Raw genomic sequence first — 18,200 nt, 5'->3', positions numbered from 1 at the left:
ACCAAAGAACTCAATGTCGCATTATACTATTTCATAAAACAGAATGTAGGCCTCGGACTGTAGGACTTCAGACAGAGAAACCTCACGCACCTGATCATCACTGGCAACAAACCATGCAGGACTACCACAATTCTTGGTCTTGCCTTGCCTTGTCTCACCTCTCACATATGCAACATAATGGCCTCCTAACATGGTCCCTAAATGCTCCACCACGCCAATAAGCCGATAGCAGCGCTGCTTCTCCGCATGTCTGCAGATGGGAATAGGAATTGTATGTTAAGGGTTGAGTCTTCTTGCATCTGCAAGCATAGTGCTTTGCATATACATAGTGGAGCGAAATTATCAAATAAAGGACCAGAATTTGGAGTGCTTTGTAACATAGGAATGCCAAAAATTGGGGAAAGACACCTTTTTGAGGAAAGATAAGCTGATTAAAGCAACCCATTTTGAGGAAAGACACCTTAAAACAGGCAACTTAGTAAAGATCGGAACAGAAACAGAAAACACTGACAACAAGTGAAAGAAAGAAATTAAACAAATTTGAAATTCAACACTCATATTTGAACAAATGGTGTTCATGACCAGTAGATATTTGCGTTGCAATTTAACAATATATGCCATCTATAGTTACACATGAAGAGCAAAAAATGAAACAGTCTATTTGTTAACCATACATCCAGACAAATACCAATTATATTGGTCAAACTCTAAAAAGCCTTCTTGGCAGATTGCATCTGAAGTAATCTCTCATGATTCTGTTGATAATGCCTGCATGCAAATAGATGACTATGTTCTTTTTACAGAACTTTCATATATGAAAACAAGCTATTACAGGACCTAAAAGCTTTCACAAAAACCTATAATCTTATGATCAGGTTTTTAAAAAAAACTAATATAATAGTTATAATTTAAATCTCTGAGGAGCCATAGAGCAATCATGATAAGCCATAAAAATAGTTATTCACCTAATTAGCAATAGAGATATAAGATATTATTGCTTTGACTACTATTATTAACTACAACACCATTTTATCAATTCCCTTTTCCTGTTGCACATTAAGCACAATCAGTTTCTACATGAAGGAAAAATAAATGAAAGAAGAGTAGCTTACATTTATCCCCAATTGTTGCTTCTACTCCATGTATAAATACATTGATGATTGCTTTCCAAATTTCTAGCGGCTTTGGCAAAGATGATTACTTGCGAATATATGAGAGATCCATTGTTATTTTAGTTTCAGCAATGATTGCACATGCTATAGCAACTGCAAGGTCGTTGCTCAAAGATTTAGTAAGAAGTTGAATTTCTGTTTAAATATGCGGAGTGATATACAAGTCAAGCAGCTTGCACTACAAATCATCATCACTTAAACTATAAGCAAGAAATGTCTATTATAGCTGTAGCACGTTTATCTGAGATTGTGCTATTAAATTTGAATGCACCTAATGCATTACTGAGCTTCATATGTAGGCAAAGTCCTTACTATTTTTCTGTACTGTACTTCATGCAAACCTGATAATCATAACCAAGGATTCAGTCCTGGCAAGACGCCCGAAACACCGGGACAAAATACCATTCCACGTGTTGGGACAGGATCATCCTACCATCACCCAATGTCCCAATCGGAAAATCTTGAGACATCACCTGTCCCAAGTATCGGGATGGGTCGGGATGGCGACACATCTCCTGTCCACAGAATTTAAACCTTGATCATGACAATGTACCATGATGACTAACCATCCCTAAGTATTGTTTGTTAAATGAGCATCAGTGGCTACTTTAAAAACATAATAGCCAGAACAGAACCAGTGTCACTCAGCTATGTCGTTTACAAATCCTGACCCTAAAGACTATTTAAATTGCAATCTTTGTGGTTGTATTTGTAGGTGAATGCGCTTTTTGTTATCATTACATGTGCTGTGCTATTTTGACTCTTCATTTGATATAAGCACTATTCTTCTATTAACCAAGGTGGCCTTTAGTAGAACCAAAATGATGTCTATGGTGAACTCCATCTTGTGCAAAACTTCTAGATTCAAATTTTGAGTACAAGCATGGGGATCCATGCAATTGATGTAGGACCAACCAACTAGGACAGGTTACATATGTGTTGAAGGTCGTGAAAATGAGTTCAATGAGAATATTTTTCAACTATATGATCAAATGAAAAATTTTTGAAAAAAAAAATGCCCTAGTGCTTATATAACAAAGAGGATTCTAGAAAGATATTTCAAGGGATTTAGGGGTTAAAGAATTTGTTTAATCTTGACCTTATTTAAAATCCAGGTCACACTGCATATGGATGCGTGAAAATGATGAGTAAATCTTAGATCCAAGACAAAAGAAAGAAAGAGAAAGAAAGCAAAATCCCAAATACTAGAGTCTGAAATTAAGCCATATGCACTAAGGAATATTAAATAATCAAATAATATCAATTTTTTGATTAATTTATGAGTAAGATAAATGCAGTAATAGATATTGCACAGAGAACTAGTGTAAGTACCACAACTAAAAATAGAGAAATTAGAAGTATCACCACCAAAAAAAAAGAAAAGAGATCACATTTAAGAGAAGAGTCATGAGTAAGAGAATGAAGGGCTACCCTGCCCTAGACCTCTTTCTTCTTATTCTCAAAAAATATATATACATACAGACACACGCACACACACACACATATGTACATATATATCCATATATATATACATACATATACATACATATATATACATACATATACCTACATACACACACACACACACACATATCTATCTTTCATCCATCCTTTAGTAGGTTTTCTACAGTTCATGGCTCTTGCTACAAGTTAATTCTAATCCTAAAATTGGAAAGTGAATTGCCTAAGCAAAAAATATGGCATTTGAAACTCCATTGAACCAATTACTTTTTGCCCCACTTGGACTCATACAAGAAATAGAAGAGAAGAACTTTTGGCACTAGAAACTCTTCACATTACCGAAGAATGAATAGAGCCATAAACGCTAATCCCCAAAAAAAGCATTCAAACTTCTTTGAGAGAGAAGGAAACCAACCCACACTGTAATTACCCAGGGCCAATTTTTTTGGAGATGCATACCACCCAAGAACCAAACCTGGACCATGAGACAAGCATATTTTACTATTAAAAATAAAAATTCAAATTTTAAAGCAATACTTCCTGCCATATGTTGAATTGAATAAACATAAAAAGACTCCAAATAGTGGACTTCTCTATGCAATCAATCTGTCCTCCAAATAGCATCCATTCATGACAATACAGCCTAGGCATGACTCCAAAAAATCTCCCTGATCAGCAAGTCGCATCATGGCAGAAAGAATCAAGAAAAAACATACATGAGTTCAAACAAATATGTTATATATACTATAGTTAGCATTTAATGCTATTCAAATTAATGACCTCATTTGCATTAAAACTCATATAGGTTGGAGCAAGGAATGCTACTATGTCAAACTGGACCAATCAAGGACTAGCATGTTTCGAGCTATATATTCAGTTCTCCCCCATCCTCGGCTCAGAAGCATCAAGAAAGCACCAGAGAGTACCACCCCTCTGGCTCAGAAAAGTCGAGAGAGTGTCCTCTCTCCTGATGGTCCACCCTCCCACCAATGATAGTCCCTCCCTCTCCCTCTCCCTCCCCTACTCCCTCTCTCTCTCACACACACATGCTTTGGTTTAGTGTTAATGTTTGCCAAGACAGCCCTCCCCCTTCCTCCCTCACTCTCTTGTGCGTGCACTCGACTCGGGGTTAGGGTTTGCCAAGATGGCCCTCCCTCCCTCCATCCCCCCTCTCTCTCTCCCTCTCCCTCCCCCTCCCTCTCTTTGCAAAAGGGAACAAACGAGTCCCCACTTTATTTTTCATTTTTGAATTTTGAATTGAAGTCAGCAAACCATATGTCGACATTAGTTCAAAAATTTAAATACAAAAAAGTTTGAAATAGACTAGAACAACATGGTACAAATCCATACCGTACTGTCCCAACCCATCTACCAATATAAGTCTCGATTCTGATTCCACAAACCTTGGGTTGGAGTTTGATAAAGTTAAAAGAGGAGCTAAAAGCATTTCAAGATAGAAGTTGTTCTTGATTGTACATAATTTTTTTCACTTAGATAGAGAAGCATTATATGGTAGCGATTCAAGAATTTATTGTATTAAACAATATTAATTGTGGCAGAGGCAAAGGAGATCTTGACTGAGATATAAGGATTATAAATAGAAAATGGCAAAGGATGTAGGAAAAGATATGAGGAACTAAGCAAGATTTATTGCTTTCACATATAGAAAATGAATATGACAAGGGGGAGGGGGAGAAAGGGAGGGAGAAGAGATAGAGAGAGAGAGAGTCTGCAAATATGGAAACTTTTTGGTTGCTATAGAGATAGGATGATTACCATAGGGATTGAAGCAAAAGATGGGTCAGGTACCATGAAAAGAAGGAGAGAATCAAGGGACACGAGAGGAGAAAAGTTTAATGCGACTAATTCTCTAAAAAGAAAAGTGCGAGATTTTAGAATGTTGCTTTTGTTTGATGAAAGTACCGATTTTGGATTATAGTTCAAATTACAAAGAAGATACATAATCTCTTGCTCTCACATTTTAAATTTGGATAATATACATTAAATCATCAAAATTTTAGATGGATGGAGAAGTGGGGAATCTTAACAAACAAAAGAGATTTCACAAATTTTTCTAGAGTGTTTTGGAAGAGAAGTTGATTGAACATAAAAAGATAGAATATTCAAAAATTATATAACTCATTTTATAGTATAAATTGTCATAATTCTATTATTATAAATGCCTTTAAAATCATGTACAACTCTATTTATAAATCCACTAAAAATGGCAGTTTTGGTAGATGCAAGGCCATGCATGACACTTGCCTTGATGTAACTTCTAATTTACCATACCCTAATTTGTCAATGATTCCATCCACTATCCTCCAAATGCTCATGCATTTAAACTTCCACATATAGTGTGCGCTAGGAAGTGCCCAGCCTCATTATCTCATTGATTGCATGGGAAGTTGTTGACATGTAATTAGTACATTTCTGAAGAGTTCTAGTTGGCTACTCTCTTCCGAAAATCTACATGATTCCCTATCCTCTCTTACACTACTCTTCAGACCTAATTCCTTTTTTGTGGCCCATCCCATGATACTTCAACCCTCTATTTGTTGCCATTCCTTTTTAGGTCCTTTCTCTCTACTTTTCATCACCAATTTGAGCTAAAGTAAACTACCTTATCCTCAACTATTGACTTAGAGCAACATTTTGAACTATCCTATTCTTGACCTTCATACTATTAGGATTTTGTTAGACTAACCACATTTTTGGGAGGTAGTCCAACAATATCTGGTTCTTCGAAGAATTCTACTGATCATGACGAGCAAAGCTAATGTTGCATTAGGATAATACTACTTAGTGAACCACGGAGATAGTCTCAAGAATCTAAAGATGTAGTAGATTAGATATCTATGACTACATAGCTCAAGCCCTTAAAAGTTTGAGTAACTGACACCAAAATTATCATGGAAATTTCATTAGCCTTTAATGTTGGACAATTCCACCAAACATGCCCAATAAAGAAGGCAAAGAAAATCAAATTCCATCCATTGCCCCTACCATGTGCTATTTTACCAACTTCTATAACCTAAAGTGTCGACCTTTTGAAGGCTCACCCTTCTAGAAACTCTAATAGAAAGCAAGGAATCAAAATAGTGAAGACTAGCATAAACCTATCATCCAATCTCTAGTGGCTTCAATGGTATTACCTCATTTTGGAACTATAATTGTGAAATTAATATCTTATTAATATTCTCCATTTTTTGGGTAATGTAATCTATAGTTTCAAACAACTTATCCTCTATAGTGAGTAATTTATGGCATCTATATTGGCTTCAAAATGCATAACTAAGACTTGCATGATCGTAGCTTTCTAAAGTATTCTCTTTCAGCCTCCCTACTCTTTATCATCAATAACTTCAATTTTTTTTATTATTACCCTTAAGAAAATGAAGGGAAAGAAGTCTCCAAAATGGCAATGTCAAAGATATTTTCTTATTATGTGAACTAGTAAATTAGCCAATTCCACCTTTAGCCACCATGCTCTAGACTATTTGAATTTTTTGAAATTTATCATGAATAATGCGAGGCTTAGTAATCCATTCTCCAATGACTAGATTGGCAGTGTTTCGAAAATGATGCATAAATCTCCAGGTTCATATGGCTTGTATAGTATGTTTATGGAGCTTATTTGCTCATCAGAAGACAAGAAATCGAAGCAATAGCCAACCATTTCTTTTAAATGAGCAGCATGCCCCTATCATGGAAAAACTTGATTATTGTGAACACATGAAGGCAAGCATTAAAGAAGTCTAGAATATAAGACTCAAGATTTTAAATCCCATAGGATGAAGTTGTCCTGATTTTTTCATGGAATGGGAGGTGTTGCTATCCCGTCCCATCCGAACACTTAGGATATGGGATGTTCCAAGATGTGCCAATCAAATGCTCGGATGATGGCAAGACGGTCCTATCCCGACGCATGGGATAGTACCCCTTCTGGATGTCCCATTGGGACTAAAATTCTTGGAAAGACTAATTAGCCTAGGAAAAAGATTTATAAGATTGCGGTTACATTCTTCACTATTAAACTATGATTCAGAGCTAAAAAAAATTCTCTTGAGTAAAATGCCCTTATAAATAGGAGAGTCATGCAGCAAAACATATTTCTCATCCAAAAGGTCCTTCGCTTTTAGAATTGGGCATCCAATTTATCGTGCTTGAACTTACTCCGATGCATCTATTTTAGGCGAGTAGTGTCCAAATCTTGTTTTAAATCTATTAACAAAAAGGTGGAAACAAGTAACTTTCTTCTCTGAAACTTGAGAGCCCCAACCTTATTAAAAGAGCTACTCTTACTAATTTGGTTCTGTCATTGAGCTATATCCATGAGGGTGAGCCTTGGCATAATGGTAAAATTGCTTTGTCATGACCTAAAGGTTATGGATTTGAAATATGAAAATAGCCTCTTTACACATGAAGATAAGGCTACATATATTTAAGCCTCCCCAAACCTTGTAATGGGGGAGCCTCATACACTATGCTGCCTTTTATTTTATTGAGATCCATTCATCTCTCTCCTTCAATTGCATTGACCATGTTTGTCCCTGACAACCTTAAGCACATTTTTTTAGCACTTCTTGTGAGGCAAAAGGAATCATGATGACAATATTCACTTGCTTAATTAGTTTGGAGTTCCAAGGTCGGATCGGTATTAGAAAGCTTTGAGTCTGGCTATAGTCTGAAAAAGGGTTTCTAGACACCTACCAATAAATCTGGACGATATGGATTTCCTCCTCTGCATTGAAGGATCTCATCCTAGCTATAGGCGTCATAGTTGCAATCATCTATTGGTGTATATGGAAAAAGCAAAATAAATGTGTTTTTGACTTTGAAGCCAAATCCCACAAACTAACCACGGAAAAGGTTATTTCTCTATTTACCGAATGGATGCCGCTACATCTTGAAGGGAGTACCGGTCTCTACTTTGCACAAGGCTTGCTCACCTTTGTGCTGCAACCCGAGGACACAATGGCCTCACCTAACTAATCCCCATGCACAAAACCCTTCTCCATGCAATGTAAATTGTTAAATTCTATGTGGCCATTAGTATTTCTAACCCTTGTATTTCGAGCCTTCTTCATGTCAGCCTTTGACACATGTTGGGCATTCACCTACTTACTCTCCCCTAACACTCTGTAAATAATCCACTGATGTAAATGTACTCATTAATAATATTATTAGGGGAGGCCCTCCTCCTTCAATATTTTATTAAAACAAAAAGGGTTTGACACTAGCAAAAAAAAAAATAGAGAAAAAGGTGGTGGCCAAACCATCAAATTCCTAGTGCTTGGTAGTTAAATACACGAAGTATTGTCTCTTCTGCCCCATGGAACAATTCCTACCCTCATGCTTATTACCAGACTCAAAAGGCTCTTTGCTCTAAGGAGAGAGAGGTTTATTCAAATTTAAATAGGCCATTGACAATAAATTAAACATTGCTTTACATGGCTCCTCTGATTTATTAACAATCGTATCTCATTGAGTCTATTCAGTCTTCTTAAGCTCAAGTGATCACCATCAAGAATAACTACAGAAGTTACTGTTTGACTTCTTCAAAGGGGTAGGAGACAAGCCAATTATCCATTATCACATCTCCAAACATGCTCTATGATCTCTTTTATTTTGCATTTCTAATAGAGTTTCTGTTGATCATCTTCTTTTTGTGTGTGTGTGGGGGGGGGGAGGGGGAGATGATCATAGTTGAGTCATTGTCAAAGTTGTTTATTTTTCATTTAATCCCTGTCAGCCCCCACTCGTGCTTCTCTAATTGCCAAGTAAACCCTAAGTCTGATCCTAGGATCACAAGATCACACTTGATCCTCGGCACCACCTAAACTCATTGTTGTCAACAGGAACCCTTGAATGCAAATGAAGAAATAGAATACCGCAAATCTAATGCAAACTTTTGACATTCTTGATTTCCCAAGATGAACACTCAATTGAGATGTCAAAGCCACTGATGAGTTGGACGTTTGCTTGATAGACAAAACTTAAGACATCATAGTAAGACTTTCATTAAAAATGATATACCAACAATTCATTCAAGCTGCAGAGAGAAGCAGTTTGAACACTCAAATTGCACAGACTAATAGTTTTAATATGTCATCCAAATTTTCAAGTTTGGTTATTAACTTGACCCAAGGTTCGTCATCTCAGTACCGAACCCCACACTACTACCATCCTATTATAATGTCGATACATGGTATGGTACAAGACAGCGAGTTATATGAAGTATCGATATGGTACAACATTGCATAGTGGTTCGGTATTGGTACGAAATAGTATGGTACAAACTGGTACTACAAACCTTGATCTGACCCATTGTAGCCTATAGGTAAAAGGTCAGGCAAATTAACTTGTTTGACCCTACGAAAGATTCAAAACATTGCATTTTGACAAACCATAAAAGTTGTCCAATGTGATACACATGTTGTGCATTGTCCAACCTTACGTATAGCTATGAAATAAGGTTTAGATAATGACATGATCTAGGAATAATACCCACATTTCCAAAATCATTGTGATAATGGAAATTATAGCATTTGCTAAATCCGACTTTTGACTTTATTCTTTTGGGAAAAAGCCAATTAGCCATCATCTGACATTGTGACAAGATATAATGGAGAATAATAGCAAAATAATAATATTATGAGATTACATCATTGTTCTAAGAACAAGTCATTGATCTTTTACTTTATATGGAGATTTGGGTTACTAAAATAAAATTGTATTTAATTTAACAATAAATAAGTAAAATGATAGACAAGTTCCTGTTATATACTGAGATAATAGCTCAATATCAGCCTTAACTATCCATTGTCCTAAAAATGATACAATTCTCCCAATATTTCTTTCATGGCAAAAGTTTCACATGGTCAAAATATCCCTTCCCTATGCCTAATATAACCCTCATTCTTTAGGATTTAATGATGCCCTTTTGCCCAAAAATAACTATGATCAAAATCCAACAACATGCTTCTGTATGGGCTAGTTTCTCCATGCACATGGTTTAATCATCCACTCCTCTCACTGTGGCACCAATATCCCAATAGTCTGGGTTACACCTTTCCTTACAAATCTCCTAGCAAATTGGGATTTCTCAATATGTACTCCTCGCACTGTCAGTCTGTCCATTGACATAAGATATCCATAAGGTAAGTTGTTAAAGTTCTAGCAGGATCGGATTGTTAATAGATTTGTTCAAGTAAAACTCCATTAAGGATTAATATCAACTGACCAAGAAGCTACCGGACTAAACTCAAACCTAGCTCAACTTTACAGTTTCCCTACTTGGATCAATATTAGATAAAACTAGACTGGGTTGGGTTTGATATGAATGTAAATAGACTGGGTCAAGAATGGTTGATTCCTTAGAGAAGGCAATATGATTTTAAAATAAACAAAAATGGAATGGTATAACTAAATATTTTATGGTCTTTTTTAAGAAAGATTGATTTATAATATTTGAAGAATCATGATGCAATGGAAATAGGGAAAATGTCGGGTATGAGATAGATGAATGATCTTAATAGATGCAAGTAGACCACAACAATGAATAAATCAAAGATACTAGATGATTGGAGGATGGCAAAATTTTATCATTTGATTTAATATTTGATCAAAGTCTAGCTGACAAGTAATATAGATTATTTAGCCATTAATATAGAACAAAAGATAGTTCTAATATACCGATCATATTTTCTGCACTGTGTTATATCATAATTATAATATTGATTACAACATGATATTAATATTGATAAAATAGATAAAAAAAATATAGCATTAATGATAAGATATTAAAATATGATATAGCAAAATGGAATTAATTATCAGAATATAGCACCATAACAATATACTAATCATATATTCCACATATATGACAAAATATCATCTTTTGTTCTACGATATCGTGCTATTCCATTCCAGCATGAGCCAACAAAAGGAAACCAATAAAAGAAGGGGAGAGGGAGAGTAAGGAGAGAGAGGAGGGAGAGAGAGAGAGAGAAGAAGGGGGAGGGAGGGAGGGAGAGATCTGGAGAGGGCAATGGGGAGAGAGCGAAAGCGGCAAAGGAACGGGGAGAGGAAGGAGAGAAAGGAAAAAGAGAGTAAGAAAAGGAGCGAGGGGGGAAGAGAGAGAGAGGAAGGGACGTGGGAGAGAGAGGGTGGCAGAGAATGAAAGAGATGGAGAGAGGGCTTTCGAGAGGGTGGCAGAGAATGAAAGAGATGGAGAGAGGGCTTCGAAAGCCCTCTCTCCATCACTTGCCAAAATAGGGGTAGAGCCTTTGTTTTGAATGAATAGGGGTTCAACCTCTTTTATATGTTCTTTATTGAATTTTTTAGAAGTTGACACCTACCAACTTCACTTAAAAAAATTTCAAAAAAAAAAATACTAAGTGAAGTCAACAGTCTCTACCAACTTCACTGAAAAGAAGTTCTAAAAAGATATACAAAAGGGCCGAAGCCTCTGCTTCATTTTAAAGCAAGGGCTCCAACTCTACTTTAGTAAGCGAAAAAAAAGCCCTCTCTCCGCCCATCTCTCTGCCTCTTTCTCTCTCCACCATCAACTCCTCTCCCTCCTTCCTCCCTCTCCCTCTCCCTCCCTTCCCCCCTCTCTCTCTCTCTTTCTCTCTTTGTATCTTCCTCTCCCCCTCCTTTGCAGGTTTCTCAATTCAGAGACCAGAATCATCCTGGTTGGCCTTTGATTCAACTTGGTACACCCCAAACCGATTTGGATAGTACCACCAACCTTGGTTCTAATGTCTTGTATTGTACGTCTAGTGATACTACATTTATTGTTCATATTGATTAAGATAATTTTTAAATATTAACATTATAATATAAATATACTATAATAAGCCTAGGACAATATTTTCATATTAGTAAAAATTGGTTAGTTTCTTTAGTTTTTTAGATTATTCAAAAAGACCAACTAAATAGCACCTAAAATTATTCTATATGGGCATAAGATTTTGATAGCTAAACAAAATATGGGATAAACCAATATTATATGGATTTAGGAATGGGTGTCAAGTGTACAAATATCTTGAAGAATCTGAATAGCAATTTCCAAAATCTTAGATGCATGTGCAATTGTGCATAGAATCCATTAAAAAGAAGAGAGGAAGAAGATATCTAGATAAATTGAACAATTAGATGCTAACAGTATCTTGCTAAAATGCATTTAAAAGGGGCATCATTTAATGCTTCATCAAATAGGAGGGTAGAAATGGCATTTTGGCATCTGTATAACACCACCAGCTCTTTCATCGCTTATAAAAAACTACAGCGATGAAAGGGCTCTACCATTCAATAAAGAGGGAAAGGACAAGCAAAAGCTTTCAAGTATTCTCTAGTACTTTCTGGAATACATAAAGCGGCAACCTTTACCCCATTTCCTCCTTTTGATGTTTGATTTATGTGTAATGAAACCTCACCCGAGTCTTTTGGGTATATTCTAGAATCTTGCAGTAGCAATATCCACCCCATCCCCTCCTTTCGGTGTAGGGTTTCCATTTGAGGAAAACTCCACCGAGAGAGAGAGAGAGAGAGAGAGAGAGAGAGAGAGAGAGAGAAGGGGGGGTAGGAGGGGGAAGGGGAGGGGAGGGAAGAGAAGGGAAAGAGGGAGGGAGGAGACAAAGGAGAGAACTAAGATGCTTGCTCAAAGGAAGGCTCAAGTGATAGGAGACGACTAGGAAAAAGGTGCAAAACCTTACTTCTAGCTCTCTCTCTCCTCTCTCCCTCCCTCCCTCCCTCCTCTTATATCCCCCTTCATTGGCTGAACTCTTTGAATAATAAGTCCAGCTGCAAGACTATTCTCCATTTAACCTTTACATCATCCTATGGAAAAAGACACAAGAGTTTTTTATATTTTTCTTTTTTTTCAATAGATCATTTACTCCCTTGAAAAGTTTAGTCCTTGTTTGCCAAGCTTCATTAAAGCCTTGTCCATGGTGTATCTCACCATATTAGCAGTGTCATCTCATGTCCACATTAGAACATAGCAAAAACATGTCCTGGTAACATTGGAAGAAACATCTGGCATGGTTATGCCAATTGGCATAACTTCTTCCGATTTTCCAGTTACCAAATAAGGCCTATGTGAACTTATAAGCACGATTTCAAGATAAATATATTATTAATTTTTCCCCTGGTTTTGAAATTTAGCACTAAGATTTCACATCTAGCACATTTGGCAGTAATAATCAACCATGTACCATAATGCCAAAATTCCCAGACTGCTTGCCTGGCACTTCTATTTTCCAATTCAAAATGAGCACACTTTATAACTTTAGTTGAAAGATTTCATAGGCATTTACCTCTTTTAATGATGCAGTTAGTTTACCTGTACCTCTTTTATTATGCAATGACATGACATACTTTTAGATGCATGGTAATCTCTAAAGCTATATAGCTGTCAGATTTTTTGTCAAATACAAAAATAGTATGTAATCTTTCATGCTTAATATACAAAATAATGTCACAAGCATTTGTAATAATATTAGGTTTAACCTAAAACATTTATGGTTGCTGATTTCTCAAATTTTCAATCATGTATCTGTTAAGAAGTATTTGTTGAATATCTAAAGAAACTATAACAAAATGTGGCAGTAGCAAGCAAAGATGCTCATCCATTTACATTATGTCCTGAGAATCTCAAATAATATGATTTTCTGTTCTCGTAACATTTCCATTCTCAAATGTTGTCATCACAACCTAAACTTTTAAAGGTCCTTGAATATGGAGGAAAACAGAAGTTTAATTAAGTTGCAAGAACAGAAAACCATTTTTCCATTTGGCTTTGTAGAGAGTTTAGCATCTTGAGCAATCACAGCAGAGATAAATCATGGGCACATTGTCTGCAAGCTTAACCAAATAAAGCTTATTCAACAAATAGTAGAACTACAAGATGTGTACAGAATATGAAAGAGATTAGAAGAGTACCTGAGGTCCATGTAGGGTCTTATGTCAAGTATCTCTTGGAAGCTAACATGTCCTCTAAGTTTATTCAAGTGACCATTAGCATCTTGATTGAACCTCTTCAAATGAATTGTTAGAATGGGTGGGGCTTCACTAATAAGAACCCTTATAGTTGCATCCCTCTTAACCTTGCTGCTTTTGGGCTCCAACTCATGACCCCTGGCATCCTCTGTAGCATTAACCTTACCCAGCAGCTGCAAACCGTTCTTCCCTATTTGATTAATTTCACTAAAGCTGTCAATATCACAGGAGCTTTGCAAATTGTCTCTGGGTGATCTCGCGAGCAACTAGAGGCAGGTGGCTGAGCTGGCTGACCACAACTAACATAGATCTGATCATTCATGCTACAAGAATCACTCTGTAGATTTCCTTGGCTCTCTCGCAAAGAAGTTTCTGAGCTGCAGGGCATGATGAATACTGGGATGTATAATTTGATTCTGCAAAATTTTCATCCTTCTGTGAAACATCACATTGAGTTTGGTCAACTAATATGGGGTCTAATGACTCTGAGCTCTTTCCGATCCCAGCTTGTCCATATTTGCAAGTTTTATTATCCAATATCCCAGGACGGTCAAGTGCATTCTGGGAAATATCCCAGGTTGTGCATGCACTAACAACTGTCTCCACATTTAAAACAAGGTTTTGAGGTGTAAGTGCCATCTTTTCATTGTCCGTCTCTGGGCTAAGTGAAGCCATTTTACTTCTGACTTCACTTCCATCCACTTGAGAGTTTAATGGTTCTGACTGATCCAGACTTGTACCAGCTTGGCTTTTGCTTCTTTTATATCCTAGATTATGAAGTAGAGAATTACCAGAACACTGTTCGCAATGCCATGCATGTTCATCAGAAAGAAGCTCGGTTTTGGTGAACAAGGCCAGGCAACTTTCAACGGACAACACACCACCAGCATCATCAACCTCATTCTGATTGGACTCACTGTTGGCGCACAAAATAATGTTTACATCTTCACCTGTGGCAGTTCCTGTCTTGCAATCAGAAGTGATCTCAGGCTCATCAAATACACTAGAAAAGACACCCAAGTCAACTTGTCCAGAACAGGCATATGTGCTTTGTGCACTACATTCCTTTACTGTTGCAGAGGCAAAAGCCACATTTTCTTGATTTTGAGTCATTCTGTTTATCTTAGTATGAGTTGAATCCCGCTTCTTATAAGGAAGTACTATAAAACCAGAATCTTGAATACACGAAGAAATGTTCTCATCTCGTCCAGAGTTCTCACCATAAAATCCTAAAGATGTTACTTTCTCCTTGGAGCATATCTCAGTTTGTGAGTCTGAAGTGCATGATGAATTATTCTCACCCTGGAAGAATAGTCCACTCTCAACATATTGAACTATGGAAACATCACACACTTGAGAAGCAGAATTGGCACCTTCCAGTCCATCATATTTTATCCTCATGAGTGCTTCTTCCACTGCCACAGAAACAGGTTGCTCTGATGGTGGAATACAGGATTCATTGCATTCTGATGCAGGGCTGAAACTTTCAGCTTTTTGCCTTTTAATCGCTGGAGATCCTTCGGTGGCATTCTCTCCTCCAGGCCTCTCATGTCCATTCCCTTCGCTCTTACTCTGATTAGATACAGCAAGTGGAACATTTTTGGACGGAAGCTTTTTTGCAGGCAGTGGTAGTGAAAGATCCAAGAATGGCTCATAAACTGTTGAAGTATGCCCACATTCCACACAAGAAACGGTACTAGACAATTTCCCTCCAAAGATAGTTTCCACAAAAGTAACCTCTGAATTTGCTGCGGTCTTATCTTTCCCACCAGAAGATACAAAAGTGGCTGCAATTTTTTCTTCTGTGCACAAGCCATCAAGCAAGTAACGAAGCAATTCATGGCTGTCTTGTTGCTGATAACCGCGAAATTGTGGCGCCTTGGCACATATGCACCCAAAAAGAGCAGCTGGGCTCAGTGCATAATCCTCAGCAGCAGTTGTTTCAAGAAAAAGATTCTTCATCTCCATAGCAAGAGGCCCAAAAAGCCATTCCGAGCTCAATACATGATCACGGAACGCATCCATTGCAAGAATATTCTGCATGACTGAATTAAAGAAGCATGTGTTCCCGAGGTTCTTGAGCCCTCTAACAACATAAGCTTTCCTTCTACCTATGATCAAATCCTTGGGTTCATCATCAGTTTCATTCTCGGGTTCCACTACACCTGCGCAACCCGCGTCTTCATCTTCCACCATCAATTCTGCCTCCTCTATCCCCTCCTCCGGAATTTGGACCAATGAATTGCATTGAAAACACCAGACAAGACCAGGATCATCAGACCGTGCAGCCCATGGATGGCCCTTGAGTACTGCATGTTCATGGGCATGGCCATGCGGTTCGAAGCCACTCGCCAGTCCCCCACAGAAGTAACGTCCACAATCCAGGCAAACCCAGATGATTCGAGAATCCAAGATTGGGTCCCAGGTCACTACTCCATTTTCCTTCTCAATTTGCTCGCAGTTTTCTTCAGTTTCCCCTCCGCAGACCTCCAGAAAACATTCCTCGCACAGCATATCTTCTGAATTGGCGTCAATTTCCCATAGAAATGCATTCAACCCCGCCCTGCCCTTCTTGTAGTGATCACAGCGCTCTCTGCACTCAACTCTCTCACCTCCATCATCGGAATTCGGATTGCTCGGCTGAGAATCGGAAAGGTCGCAAGAGGCGAAAGCCCGACGCTTGGTCCTTCGATGGGTTCGAGCCTTTGCCTTGGTTTTCTTCCCCATTGGTTCAAGGTCAAGAATGCGACCCGAAAATGGGACGGAATGAATTTTTACAACGAAAAAACATGTTTTTTCTGCGGAAATGATCGAGATTGGGGGAAAAACCAGTTGAGGATCGTGTTCTATGAAGAAACTAGACGAGGAATTCTCGTAAAAAAAAATGAAACAAATTAAAGAGTAATCAAGAACTGGTTACCTGGAAGAATAGGAATGGAGACGGATAGAATCGAGTAGGCGGTGCCATTGCCTTGAATCGAATCGATTGGAAAGAAACGGAAGACACGAACGCTTGTCGCTCTTAGCCTACGGCCATCTCCCTCTCTGTGAAGACTGTGGGGAGAGGGAGGGAGGGAGGGAGAGAGAGAGCCGGGGTAAACGGACACAACGTCCGGAATAAGAATAATAACGTTTCCTTTTATAGTGAAATAGAGAATCCGAGTACTTCAGCACCTTCCAAGTGATGTTTTCAGTTTGAGGAAGAAACAAAACTGGGGAAAAGAACGGCAGTGGCATACCATTTTATCAGTTCCTGTATTTAATTTTCTTGTTTGATTGAGACTTTTATATTCTCTTAGAAAGCAATGCTAGAGTCCAAAAATCTGCAATGCTCATTATCATTTTTTAGAATTTGTTGTATTTAATTTTCTTGTTTAATTGAGACCTTTATCTTTTTAGAAAGTAAATCTTATGGTAGATATGCATTATCTTTCCCATAAGATTTTCTTGATATGCATTTTAAATAACAGGATACAATAATCCCAATATCTTTTTGAACAAATAGTTAAGAGCGTAAGATAAGATCCAACAGTCCCCTTCTATGAGACCAATCTCCCATGAAAAAGCTTAGGGTTATCCAATATTTACATACCATTGTTTCGAGATTCTTGCTACAATTAATTTGCAAGTGCTAATCTTTCTCTATATACCAAGAACCTTGTCAATTATGAATGGAAATGACTCCTCCCAAAATGAAGACAATGCTGAGATTTGGCAAGCGAAGATTGTGGTGAGAATGATTTAGCAAAAGCCGGCAATAAAATATATTTTTATATTTAATTTGGTTCTCTTCTTTTTTAATGATAGCAGCAGAATGTTTATCTAACAAGTGACAAAAGATACGATTGTTTGGTTGGAAACAGTGCACCTTGTCCTTATATTCATATCCTCCTTGCAAATGGATGTGTATGAAGCATATCACTTTTGATATGCAGGCGCCAATACATTTTGATGGCAATTGGTTAGCCAAATTCGATCACCAAGATGATCTAAGATCATTTTTGATCATTATCCTTGAATAATATGATTTTTGATGATCTAAAATCACCGCATTTGATGTGCTATATTTCAATGACTAAAGATCTAAGTGTATCCAAAAGTAATCTGTTTGGTTTGATATTCCATAGAAATCCAAAATCATTGATTATATAATACCAAAACTATTCATACTATCTTTCATAAAGTATATTTATTAACTAAAAATTATATTAATAATAAATTATTAATATATTTATTAACCTATTAATTATTAATATATTCCATAAAAATATAGTTATTAATTCTATAAATTATTAATCCTATAAAAATATATCAATTGTTATTATAGAATTAATTATTTCATCACTATACTTATAATATATTATTGTTGCCACAAGGCTCTGGAAGATGGCTAATGTGGCTGGAAAGGGATGCCATCTAGAATCTGGAGCACCAAAAGAAATCTGCAAGAAAAGTCTGCACTCACTAAGGGTGTTCCGACAAGAGACTCTCCGATGGTTAATTTAGTTAAAGCGTTAGGAATAGTAGACAGAAAATAGAGAAAAGAGATTGCAGGAGAGC

The 18,200-nt window shown here is 37.2% G+C and overlaps 1 protein-coding gene across 1 annotated transcript in view; it reads right to left on the bottom strand.

The window, feature by feature from the left end:
- LOC105051207 (ubiquitin carboxyl-terminal hydrolase 2) overlaps window positions 1-16,760 on the bottom strand; it is a 17,202-nt gene extending 442 nt beyond the window's left edge. Inside the window, 5 exon segments of the mRNA XM_029266744.2 lie at window positions 1-250; window positions 13,584-13,878; window positions 13,881-14,012; window positions 14,015-16,438; window positions 16,561-16,760. The exon segment at window positions 1-250 is cut by the window's left edge and continues 442 nt beyond it. Of these exon segments, the coding sequence (XP_029122577.2) occupies window positions 22-250; window positions 13,584-13,878; window positions 13,881-14,012; window positions 14,015-16,367 (3,009 nt within the window). The 5' untranslated portion in view covers window positions 16,368-16,438; window positions 16,561-16,760 and the 3' untranslated portion in view covers window positions 1-21.
- Window positions 16,761-18,200: the final 1,440 nt, after the last annotated feature.

This window comes from Elaeis guineensis, chromosome 9, assembly GCF_000442705.2.
Source record: "Elaeis guineensis isolate ETL-2024a chromosome 9, EG11, whole genome shotgun sequence".
Lineage (NCBI taxonomy): Eukaryota > Viridiplantae > Streptophyta > Magnoliopsida > Arecales > Arecaceae > Elaeis > Elaeis guineensis.
This window is presented reverse-complemented; position numbering and strand designations above follow the sequence as displayed.